This window comes from Aspergillus affinis (genome assembly GCF_023601865.1).
Source record: "Aspergillus affinis strain CMG 70 chromosome Unknown NODE_3_length_628324_cov_86_750800, whole genome shotgun sequence".
Taxonomy (NCBI): Eukaryota; Fungi; Ascomycota; class Eurotiomycetes; order Eurotiales; family Aspergillaceae; genus Aspergillus; species Aspergillus affinis.
Genome location: NW_026515784.1, coordinates 265,414 through 277,736, shown reverse-complemented (window position 1 = coordinate 277,736; position 12,323 = coordinate 265,414). Strand labels below are relative to the sequence as shown.

At 51.5% G+C, this 12,323-nt stretch overlaps 4 protein-coding genes across 4 annotated transcripts; 2 read left to right on the top strand and 2 right to left on the bottom strand.

Moving 5' to 3' along the window:
• Window positions 1-251: 251 nt before the first annotated feature.
• On the top strand, window positions 252-1,757 carry KD926_007066 (putative nucleotide-sugar transporter; the record flags this gene model as incomplete). Its single annotated transcript, XM_053101039.1, has 4 exons — window positions 252-335; window positions 391-467; window positions 550-1,422; window positions 1,484-1,757. 4 exons carry the CDS (start codon window positions 252-254, stop codon window positions 1,755-1,757), a joined length of 1,308 nt encoding a protein of 435 aa, XP_052960744.1.
• A 1,102-nt stretch (window positions 1,758-2,859) lies between these two features.
• On the bottom strand, window positions 2,860-4,596 carry KD926_007065 (putative sterol o-acyltransferase (APE2); the record flags this gene model as incomplete). The annotated part of the gene is made up of 4 exons (XM_053101028.1): window positions 2,860-3,121; window positions 3,186-3,887; window positions 3,950-4,393; window positions 4,469-4,596. 4 exons carry the CDS (start codon window positions 4,594-4,596, stop codon window positions 2,860-2,862), a joined length of 1,536 nt encoding a protein of 511 aa, XP_052960743.1.
• Window positions 4,597-5,477: 881 nt separating this feature from the next.
• Window positions 5,478-8,638, top strand: KD926_007064 (AP-1 complex subunit gamma; the record flags this gene model as incomplete). The annotated part of the gene is made up of 5 exons (XM_053101017.1): window positions 5,478-5,793; window positions 5,921-6,044; window positions 6,113-6,301; window positions 6,365-8,486; window positions 8,543-8,638. The coding sequence occupies 5 exons, from the start codon at window positions 5,478-5,480 to the stop codon at window positions 8,636-8,638; spliced, it is 2,847 nt and encodes a 948-aa protein (XP_052960742.1).
• A 1,482-nt stretch (window positions 8,639-10,120) lies between these two features.
• On the bottom strand, window positions 10,121-11,929 carry KD926_007063 (J domain-containing protein; the record flags this gene model as incomplete). Its single annotated transcript, XM_053101006.1, has 1 exon — window positions 10,121-11,929. One exon carries the CDS (start codon window positions 11,927-11,929, stop codon window positions 10,121-10,123), a length of 1,809 nt encoding a protein of 602 aa, XP_052960741.1.
• Between the last annotated feature and the right edge of the window lie 394 nt (window positions 11,930-12,323).

Below are 12,323 nucleotides of genomic sequence, written 5' to 3'. Positions count from 1 at the left end.
CCAGTCCCGTTGGAGAGTTTCCCCGTCTCCTTCCTGACTTTCCCCTCTCCCGTCCTCTTTGTCCGCGATGGGCTCTCAATAGAACCCCCCTCGATCTTATACTAAGTAGACTTTTTCTTTTCTGTCTATCTGTTCTTTTTTTCTTCTTCTTCATTGCTCAATATCCGACCTGGACTCCGTGAAGGATCAGGTAGACCGCAGTCTGTCTTATCTCAACTATCTTATTCTTATCCATTCCGAGCGACTCGACCATGGCGAACAAGGCGTTGATTCCCTTCCTGGTCACGATGATGCTCGTGACCGGAGTGTGCAATACAATTCTCAATAAATATCAGGTTAGATTCAAACTGTCCTCCCTGGCGTTCACCGAAATTGTTAACCCCTGGAAAGGACATGCAATGCGTCCGAAACTGCGACTCCCCAGACCCCAAGGAGCGTCACACGTTCGAGCAGCCTGTGATTCAGACGTAGGTTTTGCCCTGCCATACTCTAACGGATTCTTCGATTAGTGCATTCTCGCTGACTGCTCCTGGTGTCCGCCTATATTAGAGCGCAGATGTTTGTCGGTGAAATGGGGAGCTGGATAGTTGTCCTTCTCAACGTCCTCTACCAACGCTACATCTCTCCTCGATTATCCCGCAATAGCTCGTCACCTCTTTTGGCAGGAGGATATCACCCTGTCGGTGCGAACGATGGCATTGATGAGGACGATGAGGACGGTACGGTCAATGGAGCCCGTTACTCCGACGATCCCTCCAAGCCGGATCACTTAGATGAACAACGCATCCCCCTAAATGGTCGCAGGATCTTTATGCTTGCAGCGCCTGCCTGCTGCGATATTACCGCTACGACTCTGATGAACGTTGGTCTGCTCTTTGTTGCCGCTAGTATCTATCAGATGACCCGAGGAGCACTGGTGCTCTTCGTGGGTCTTTTCAGCGTTATCTTTCTTCGCCGAAAATTGTATCTTTACCAGTGGCTTTCGCTTTGCGTGGTGGTTCTTGGTGTCGCGCTGGTCGGACTTGCGGGCGCGCTCTTCGATAATCAGGAGCACGACGTTACACAGGAAAATGTCGTCATGAATGCTGCTCTTCAAGCGCGGGCCGCTGCTCGAACTCCCGAGGCGGTGCAGGCCATCATCGGAGTGCTTATGATCGCGGCAGCCCAGATATTCACCGCATCCCAATTCGTTCTGGAGGAATGGATTTTGGAAAACTATGAGATGGACCCCCTGCAGGTTGTTGGATGGGAAGGTATCTTCGGGTTCTGTGTGACCGTGGCCGGAATGATTGTCTTATATTTCTCCGTTGGACAAACCCCGGCCGGTCGCTATGGCTACTTCGATGCGAAGGAGGGATGGCACCAGATGATTAACAACCGCGCCGTTACTGTCTCCAGTATTTTAATCATGATCAGCATTGGGTATACCCTGTCTCTTCTTCTCCCCATCGTGTCAACCACCAGAAACTAACTTGGTTCTCAGTGGATTCAACTTCTTCGGGTTGTCTGTCACCCGAACTGTCTCGGCCACGTCTCGCAGCACCATCGATACCTGCCGGACTCTCTTCATCTGGCTCGTCTCGCTGGCTTTGGGATGGGAATCCTTCAAATGGCTCCAAGTTGCCGGTTTCGCCCTCCTCGTGTACGGAACTTTCCTGTTCAACGACATCATTCGCCCCCCTCTGAAGGCCTGTCTGCCTCAGCAGAGAAGAGAACGGGAGGTCCTCTTGCCCGAGGAGCCCATCGAGCACATTTAGATTTAAGGAAACCTGGAGCGATGGTAAGAGACCTGTATAGAAACAGGGATATACCCGTACAACAACTCTTAGCTTTTAGATCGGTCCCCCTTATTGGACCTTGTGTTCTGGTCCTTAGGTCAAGGCATGTTGACTCATTTGGTTATTTTTTTTTTATCTTTTCATAGTTTGGTATGGCGCAAGGCTCTTTCGTACTATGCATATGAATGGCTGTTGGCTTCAGGGTCTTTCTACAGTACTTTGTTTTCCATTGGATATTACTTGACTCAGGGTTATACATAAATTGAACTGAATAGAGCATGTTCGTCTTTCGTTCTCTGTCTGTATAAAGCACGGCAAATGTCTCATTTGTTTCTTTTTACTTTCTTCATGTAGAGCCAGTTTATAGGCGTAAATTCGGGCCCGTGCGCATCATCCGAACTATATATATGAAGTGTAATGGAAACCACCGACAAGAACCATAGTAAGTCATGTCTTCCCGTATAGTTATACAGAACAACCCTCGAAATAGATATATATAAAAAAAAAAAAGAAAAATATTAGACTACCGAAGCAGTAAGAAACAAAATTAACTCAAAAAAAATTTCATAAAATCCAAAATAACTCCAACAACCAACCAACAAACCACATATTATCTAAATCAAGCAGAACGATCTCTCCCAATCAATGAAAAACGAGTAATCCGCACCTCAGCAAACTAATCCAACGTGATCTACACAGTAGGACAGGGAGGGGGTATAAGTATATATATGTTAGGTAGTGGGAAGATAAGTAGGTAAAACAGACGAGTGTAATATAGTACAGAGAGCCAGGATTAAGATAAAGTAAAGACGGGATCAGAAAGTCTAGTTCAATGTGGCGATGTAGAGAGTTTTCTTGTCGATTTTTCTAGACGAGAACGTATAGAGCACACATCTGAGCAGGTAAAGTTAGGGTATGGACTATAGATGGAGATGGGGGGTGGAATGAAAGGGGCCGCTTACGCAAGAAAGACCGAAGATCATAGATAGCCAGAAGAAGACGTTCTGTAGAGTACATAGATGGAAAGGTTAGTGATGATGCTAAGTGGGAAGTGAGAAAAAGGGTGAGGGGGGGAGTGGATTCATACGTTAAGAGTGGTCTTTCCTCGGAAGAATTTGGACTTCTGCACGGCTACGATGGGAAGCTGGAGCATCATGGCGATGAATCCGTAGCCACGGAGCTTCTTGGTGATGCAGCTCATGACCAGTTCGTGAGCAACGGAGCTCACCAGGAAGGTGATGAACATGGCGACGGGCTTGGAGAAGCGCGAGAGAGAGCTGAAGTAGACATGTCGACGGAGAAAGTGGTGGACGGGGACATTCCACTCGCGAGAGAATTCAAGCCTGATGAGAGCATATGTGAGTAAGACAGTTCGCAACGATGCGGGTCAACCATCGTAGGACTTACCAGTCACAGGAGTTCCACCAATCGGAGTAGAAGTGACGATCGGCGAAACAAGTGATCTCCGCAAATGCGCCCAGCAGGTACTCGAAGATGACCAAGAAGACTAGCAGGAAGGTGATCATGAAGGGGAATAGCAGCATGCTGATGGACTCGGCGAGGATCAATGCCTGCTCCGTGACATTGCTCACGGCGTGCAGCTGGACATTGGCCTCGCTCAGCACCGGAAGAATAAATTCCTCGCTGACGAGCGTCAGCAAGAAGATGCATCCAAAAACAGCGAGCGTCTTGAATCCAATCTCGGTCCATCGCCGCTGCTTGCTCCGCGGGTATTCCAGCTCGTAGCAAAGAGTGGGACAGAACATATAGTCTATATAATTCGGGAGAGTGAGGTTCTGAGGGTAGGTGACGCGGCCGAGAGGCGAGGTCAGCTCGGTAGCGAGATCCTCGCGCAGCTCTACGATGGACTGAGATCGCGAGTGGTTGCTTGGTCGGCGGGTGATGGGTCGACGGGTCGTTGGTTCCGGATAGCGAACGGCGGCATCCATCGAGACCGATCCTGGCTGGTCGAGCGACGAAAGCCGGCGCTCCGTTTCGCTGAGATGTCCATTGTAGAAACCGTACGAGTGAATCTTCATGAGGAATGTCAAGGTGTGGAGGGTGAAGAAGACCTGCGCCGTCCAGGTCCATTGCATCATGAACGGCCAGCTGACGCACGAGTCAGTTAGTGCTCCGTACACCGGACAGAAATAGGAACGATCCAAACTCACTTGATCCAGAGGGAAAGCCAGGCCATCTCGAAGATACTCTGCACCACGATGCCACCTTTCGACCAGCGCAGCCAGCCGCTACTGGCCCGGAACAGCCGATGAAGAGGCAGCACCAACATACTTGTGACCACCATGGCAAGGTCGCTAAACCCCATGGACCAGATGTTCGCCGATAATATACTCCACACCCTCACTCTCAGCGGATATCCCGTGTCCTTGATATTCCGAAGTCCCGTAGTCACCACCATGATGAACAACGCGATCCAAAAGAGGGTGAAGAACCCGCGGAAGTTGTGATAATCGCTTTGCGGGTCAAAGTGAGATACTCGGGGAACATATTCGATGGAGTAGAAAAGGCGATTGCGAGCGCGGGCTTGTTTTCGCGCAGTCGACAGCGAATGCTGAGAAGGGGGGGCATCTTCGGAGATAGGAGTCGAGCGACCACTGGCACACACCCCAACGTTGGTTAGCCACCGACTGCGTGGTTGCCTCTGCGAGAGGACAGTTTAACTTGCTTACCTCGAGTCCATGCCGACCTTTTCCAGAGTTTGTAGGTTGGTGGCATCTTCGGGGGTCTTGCTCGCTAGGAGAGTACGGGGTCGTAACGCCGGGGAGCCATTTGGTTGCGAGACGGCTGAAGAAGACATACTGTCGACGAAGAGTCAAGAGCACCAGAACGGGGGAGATTTAGTTTTCACATTGATCCCTCAGAAGAAAAAAATTTCCTATCGGAGGATTCCCACCAAGTGGAGGGGAAAGCAGAAAGGCTATATATGGCAAAGCTTGTCTCGGCATGCACAGCATTCAAGGGGAAACAGACGGAAAGTGGATGGAAATAGTGCCGCCTATGTGGACCCCTACAAGGCTGATGAGGGATGACCAAGCTGGGCGGGAACAATGCGATTGGAAGGTTGTCAGAGGCGCAGGAGAAGCGGACATATCGGTTGACACGTTTCGCAGCAGGCGATCTGCCGTACAGCCCGTCTAACCCAAGGGGCTCGGCCAGTGCCAGTCAAGACTCCGAGGAGGTTTCTCGAAAGGTAAACAAGCAGCCGCTCCCCACGTCATGGGGCGCACATGATGCCGGACACGGAACCGCCGACTCGCCGAGGCGCCGTCGCCGGACCGGGGCGGATGCGATTTGAGGGGTGGGGATGGGTAATCTGTATACGAAGTTTCCAGAGGGACGATGGAGGTTGAGGATCGAGTCTTGATTTATTGTCGTATTGGACGATTGAGTAACATGGCCTGGTGTTTAGAGTTAGCCTCATAAAGTCAAAATAAAAGCCGTTCTTCCACAATCGCTCGCATGGCTTAGTTGGTAAAGCGCATGACTAGTAATCATGAGATCCTCGGTTCGAATCCGAGTGTGAGCATTTCTTTTTTGTTTTTCCACCCCCCTCCAAGGGTGGACTTGCATTTGAGTAGTTATCAAATTCTGACTACTATTTTTAAATCTCCGTCCATCTATGTTACAGCATTATTAGAGTGATACACTGTATGTACTCCATAAAAGGGGAGACCCCGCATGGGTAAACTATACGAGTACGACACCACTTGCAGCCTGACGCGTCAGGCCGTGAATCAGGATCACGTGTCAGACGCTCGGGCTGGGCACGAGGGGCCGCTAGTCCGCAATGGGCCCGATGCCAAGACGGCCAGGTCGCAACGGACGAGGCTCAAGGAGAAGCAAGTAAACGACGTATCTGCCTCTGCCATCTCCGCCTACCTGCCAATCTCGCCGACGCTCTCCTCTGCTTCGCCTCCGACCCTGCGTCGCTCATTACCGCTTCCCTCTCCCTTGCCCCCTCTTCTTCCCCTCAGTCTCCCCGTTGGGGGTCCTTGTGACCGCCATGGCATCCCGTACGTGTTGACATTCTCTCTGTCTTCCCCCCCACACTGTCCAACCCCTATCGCCTGGCCCTCCAACTAACCGTCGGCCTTGTCCTCTCTGCCATCGCAATGGAACAGTCAAACAATTCATTCGAAATGTTCGCTCGGCCAAGACCATCGCCGACGAGCGCGCCGTCATTCAAAAAGAGAGTGCCGCCATCCGTGCCTCGTTCCGGGAAGAAAGTCATGATTCGGGTATCCGGTCAGCATTCCACCCACACCCATCATTTCAATGGTCCTCCGAAACCAGATTCTCATGCTTGTGGACAGGAGAAACAATGTGGCCAAGCTGCTGTACCTATTTACGCTCGGAGAACGGACGCACTTTGGCCAGATCGAATGTCTGAAACTGCTGGCGTCCCACCGTTTCGCCGACAAGCGGTTGGGTTACCTGGGTACAATGCTGTTGTTGGATGAAAATCAAGAAGTATTAACGCTGGTCACCAATTCACTAAAAAAGTGAGCTACTCCCCCCATGAACCCCCTCCGTGTCGTCATACAGCGGACTGACCGCATGTGAAGTGATCTCAACCATTCGAACCAATATATCGTCGGGCTCGCTTTGTGTGCCCTGGGTAATATCGCCTCCGTCGAGATGTCCCGAGACTTGTTCCCCGAAGTTGAAAACCTCCTGTCTACCGCCAACCCCTACATTCGACGAAAGGCCGCAATTTGTGCCATGCGTATATGTCGCAAGGTCCCCGACCTGCAGGAGCATTTCTTTGAGAAGGCGAAGACGCTCTTGTCGGACCGGAACCATGGTGTATTGCTGTGCGGGTTGACACTGGTAATCGACATGTGCGAGGCGGAGGAAGCGGAGGAAGGTCAGGAGGGCGTCATCGAAATGTTCCGGCCCCTCGCCGGAGGTCTCGTCCGTGCCTTGAAGGGGCTGACGACGTCCGGATACGCCCCGGAGCACGACGTCTCCGGGATCACGGATCCTTTCGTTCAAGTTAAGATCTTGCGTCTGCTTCGGGTGCTGGGAAGAGGCGATGCGGCGACTAGTGAGTTGATCAATGATATTTTGGCCCAGGTGGCCACCAACACCGATTCAACCAAGAACGTCGGCAACGCTATTCTTTATGAAGCCGTCCTCACGATTCTCGACATTGAGGCTGATTCCGGCTTGCGGGTTCTGGGTGTCAACATCCTCGGAAAATTCCTCACGAATAAGGACAACAACATCCGTTACGTCGCCCTCAACACGCTGAACAAGGTTGTCGCGATCGAGCCCAACGCCGTTCAGCGACACCGCAACACCATTCTGGAATGTCTGCGCGACCCCGACATTAGTATCAGACGGCGCGCTCTTGACCTCAGTTTCATGTTGGTCAATGAGAGCAACGTGCGGATTCTCGTTAGAGAGCTGCTCGCCTTCTTGGAAGTGGCCGATAACGAATTCAAGCCGGCGATGACAACCCAGATCGGAATCGCGGCCGACCGCTTCGCACCAAACAAGCGCTGGCACGTCGACACGATCCTCCGCGTCCTTAAACTGGCTGGTGCCTACGTCAAGGAGCAGATCCTGTCGTCGTTTGTTCGTCTCATTGCCACAACCCCGGAATTGCAGACCTACTCTGTGCAGAAGCTGTATCTGTCACTGAAGGAGGACATCTCGCAGGAGGGGCTTACACTTGCCGCTACTTGGGTCATTGGCGAGTATGCCGACAACCTCCTTGAGGGTGGTCAGTACGAGGAAGAGGAGCTGGTCAAGGAGATCAAGGACAGCGACATCGTCGATCTATTCAACAACATTCTCAACAGCACATATGCCACCCCCACCGTGATTGAATATATCACCACCGCCTCGATGAAGTTGACCGTGCGCATGACCGACCCCTCACAAGTCGAGCGTCTGCGTCGCTTCCTGAACAGCCGCACGGCTGACCTGAGCGTCGAAATTCAACAGCGGGCTGTCGAGTACAACAACCTGTTCGGCTACGATCAGATCCGGCGTGGTGTTCTTGAACGGATGCCGCCACCCGAGATCCGCGAGGAGCAGAGAGTGCTGGGAGCTCCCACCAAGAAGCGCCAGAGCAAAATCCTCAAGGCGAAGACGCAGAAGCCTGCCAAGCAGGCCGAGCAGGATATGCTGCTTGACCTTATGGGTGGCTCCGATGCCCCGGTGACCAGCCCGACTGGTAACGGATCGTCGCAGAATACGGCCGACCTGCTTGCAGACCTCCTGGGCGGCGACTCGGGACTCTCCTCCCCACCTCCTGCCCCCCACCAACCGGCGCAGACCAACACCAGTGCTATCATGGATCTCTTCGGCTCTAACGGCAACAACACCCCCTCACCCCGCCCCGCCGAGCCCGCCAGTTCTTCCCTCGATCTCCTCGGAGGAAGCCTCGGATCGAGCACATCTCCAGCTCCCACTCCCCCGCCCTCGGCACCCGCTGCACATGCCGCGTTCAATAAGAACGACCTCAGTCTCACTCTGGCAGTGCAACGGAGTAACCCATCTACCGCACAGATCCAGGCTCGCTTCCGTAACCTGTCGGGCTTCAACCGCTTCGCCAACGTCGGACTCCAAGCCGCGGTGCCTAAGAGCCAGCGGCTTCAACTCAGCGCCATCAACAAGGCCGAACTAGATGCCGGTGAGGAAGGCATTCAAATGCTGAAAGTCGCCTGTCTCAACGGGGTAAGCCTTTCCCCCTTATTTTTCACTACAGAAAGCGTATTAACAACTTATATAAGGCTCTCCCTCCTAAACTCCGCCTGCGTCTCCGTATCTCATACGCAAAGGATGGGTCTGACCCTGTAACAGAACAAGTCGACTGGTCAGAGCCTTAAAAAAAGAAAACAAGTGGAATCAGAAGCGAGAACAGAACGACCATAGGTGGGAAGGGGCGCGGGGAAGAAATATCCCATCCATTCAATTATACCTTTTTTCTTTTGAACATAACAAAACTTCCATGTTCTTTCCACCTCTCCCTCTAATATTCATTTACACATGGCTCCCGCTTACCTACGCCACTACACACTATACTTTACCACCTTTGTCCCCAAACCAAACAACCCATCAACTTGTTAGATATTGCATGCCCCATTTCCAATTTTCAACCTTTCAATTCTTTTTTTTACAACTTGGTATTTGGTTTCGTTTCGTTCTTGTCCCTGTCTTCTTACCTTATATTTACTTCATGGATGAATCCCTTAGCGTATCTTATGGTAGACGAACGACCCAGGTTTTAGGTAGGAAGCCAGTTAGTTAGTTCAGTTAGCAACCAAAAAAGAAAATATTTCTTCCTGCTTTTTTTGGTTGTCAATTCTCCTCTTTTACGAATGAACCTTAAAATTGTGTGTGTATTGTGTCTTCGGCTTATACTTGAAGAAGGATGGATCATTCGTCTTCTACTCCTCCCCTGTATGTATATCTATCTATCTAGCTAGCTATAGAACAGTATTTGTCTGGCTTGCATGTTTCTTTATATGAATTTTCGTTGCTTTCTTGTACTGGGCGACCTTGATATTGTATAAAATGCAGTATATGTATGTGGATTGGATAGAAAAGGGGTGTTTTCTTATATTCTCTACTCTAACTATACTAGAGACCGAACGTAACTACCTAACAGTGCCTACGTGGTTTCAAGTACGTTTCATTTAGTTATAGATAAAACGGTAGAAATTCATAGATATGACAAATGTTTGATCTATCCAAGATGATCAACCATACATTTTATTGGGTACTATATAAAAAGATCAAAAGATCAGATGATTCAGAGTTCAAAACATCTACTCCAAGTTCACGTCAAAGTTCCATCAAATTGCTCCAACCAGGCGCCAGTCGGGGGTAATAATCACAAGAAAGGGGGGTTTCATGAGGGGGTTATAATAAAAACATCAAATTTGAAAGCTGCACACCCTGTGGAGGGGGGCGAATTGGATATGAATAAAGGAGGATACGGATAGAGAAAAGATGATACGGATCAGGATCCGAGAAATCAGAGAAGGAGCAAATTTCCCGGGAAGAGCGGACGATGACATAAGACACAAAATCACAAATCAAAGATGCCAGTCTTGAATGAATTCCGACGCCGGTAGATGCGATTACTCAGATGGAGGTTGCATTGCAGCGCCATCGAGCTTCATCTAGATGAATCAATCGATGAAAAATCAGGGGTCCAAGTAATCATGCAAAACAAAAGGACAAGGATATATAAAGAAAAATAAATAGGATATTCAAAAGATACTAAAATCACAATATGGTAAAATGGTGTAGTTTCATGTCTGTGGCCATGGGAGATCAAATAAACTGTCGTTATCATGTAGTCATTACGCGTAAGTTGATTGTCGTCGTCCCATAGGTGGATTGCGGTAATCGTCGTAGTGGTGCCGGGGATAGGCATCGCGAGAATCCCGGGGTTCTCGGGTGTCACGGGTGTCACGTGTAGAATATTTGCCATGTTCGGGACCGACTTCGCGAGCATACTTCACATCTTTATCTTTGCGCGCACCTTGATCTACCTCGCCGAAGAGGGGTCGAGATGAGGATTGTCGGGAGGGGGTAGGCCGGACGCTCTCGCGGACGCTTTCGAAGCGATTGAGTCCGTCCGGCTTGTAGCTGTAGCTCGTGCTACTCCGAACCGGCTTGACAGTCGGCCGGGTCGGGCGTTCTTGACGCGGAGGAGAATATGTTCTCGTACGTCTGGGAGAAGGATGAGGAGGGGACTGCATGCTCGGTTCAACCACGACAGTCTCGGGCTCGGTGACAATCTTGTAGCGGGTGGAAGTCTTGGATGGGCTGTCCCCGGCTGGCATTTCCGGAGTCCCCGGGCTGGAGTAGCCCGAATCATATCGGTCCCCTCCTCTTAGCTTAGAGGCTCGAGGTGGAGCATCTGGATAAACCATGTTATGGAGCTGGTCCGATCGACTCGTGCCCTCGCGCTTCAATCGAGGGTGAGAATGAGTGGTGGCGGATCGCGAAGAGTAAAGAGAAGGCCGAGAAGAGGAAGAGGCCTTGATCCCAGGCGAGGTGGCGGCCGTTGGCATACTTGGGACCTTCTGCTCGTAGGACCGGGCTTGAGGTTCGAGATGCTCGTACGAGCCCTGGTGGGAGGTCCCGCGCATGGTTTCCTTGCATGATCGCGCCGATCGGCCAGAGCGACGGGAAGAGGACGATTCCGGTTCAGCGGACTCGTGGTCGCGGTGGCGAAGAGGCGAGCGGGAAGAGCGGTGGCGTGCATCGGTTTCAACGGGGGCTCTGCCTTTGGAGCGGAGGATGTACTCGTGAGCGGTTTTGTGCTTGGACTCCCACTCGGCATAGTCTTCCTCATCATAGCGAGGACTACTTCGACGAGCAGATTCTGCGGGTTTGACCTCTTCTTGATAGCGAGGACTACTCCGACGAGCAGGTTCGGCGGGTTTGGGGTTTCGAGAAGACGATTCCCGGCTTCGGCCCGAAGGACGTTTGACACGCACGTAGACAGACGAGGCCGATGAGTCGGAAGCGCCATCATCGTCAGAATCCCCATAGACCCGCTCATAGTTCTTCTCGTAGACTTCCCGTCGCCGTTCCTTGGTACGGTACTTGGCCCGATTGGAGTGGGTCGCTTTCGCGCTGTCGCGAGCGGTAGTATCCTTTGCGGGACGAGCGTTATTGACAGGGACGCTCTTGGTCGTCTTCTTCTTCTCTTCGGCGGGCTTCGCACTCCGGCGCTTGCCATACTCTTCGTATTTGCGGGACGTGGTGCGCGGCGCCTCGGTAAAGTGTATCTCCTCTTCGAAGGGTTCGGCGGGGGTTCTTTCTTCGTAGATGCGCCCGTCGCGATACTCTCGAGCGCTGCCTGACGCCCGCGCGGACGAGTACGGCCCTCCTCCTCGGGCCATCATCTCGCGCTTGAGCTCAGCCAGGCGAACCTTTTGGTCATATTTGGTTCTTCGGGTATCGTCGGATAAAAGTTCGTAGGCTTGCTGCACCTTCTGGAATTCATCCTGGGCCTTACTTCGCAGGGACTCGTCCTTGATCTTATCGGGATGACATTTCAGCACGAGCTTTCGATGGGCGGTCTTGATTTCGGGTAATGTCGCATCTTTCTGGACCCCTAACACGGCATACGGATCGATATCGGGTGGGGATGACATGGTGGGAGGTATAGTTCAAACGGCTAGACAACATATATTCACCATCCAAAAGATTGTGAGGGTGAATAATCCGACGGAATTGGTGGCGTGAATTTCAAGAGAGAGCGAGGAAAATTAATATATGAGAGAGAAATAGAAGGAGAGAGAAGGGAGGCGAAAGCGACGGGCAGGGCGAAAGAATGAATCAGGATGGTTCAGATTGACTGGCCGGGAGGGGGGCTAATGGGGTGACGGTGACGTGGGATCCCGTGACCATCGATCAGTTCATGGCAGAGATTCCAAGCCAGAGAAACGCCTTATTCATGAAGAACGTCGGCGAAAATAGGAGGGAAAAATCGAGTTCCAACCCCAGATGGCCAGGGGGGATTAGGAGATCATGCAGTAAGTCGCGAGG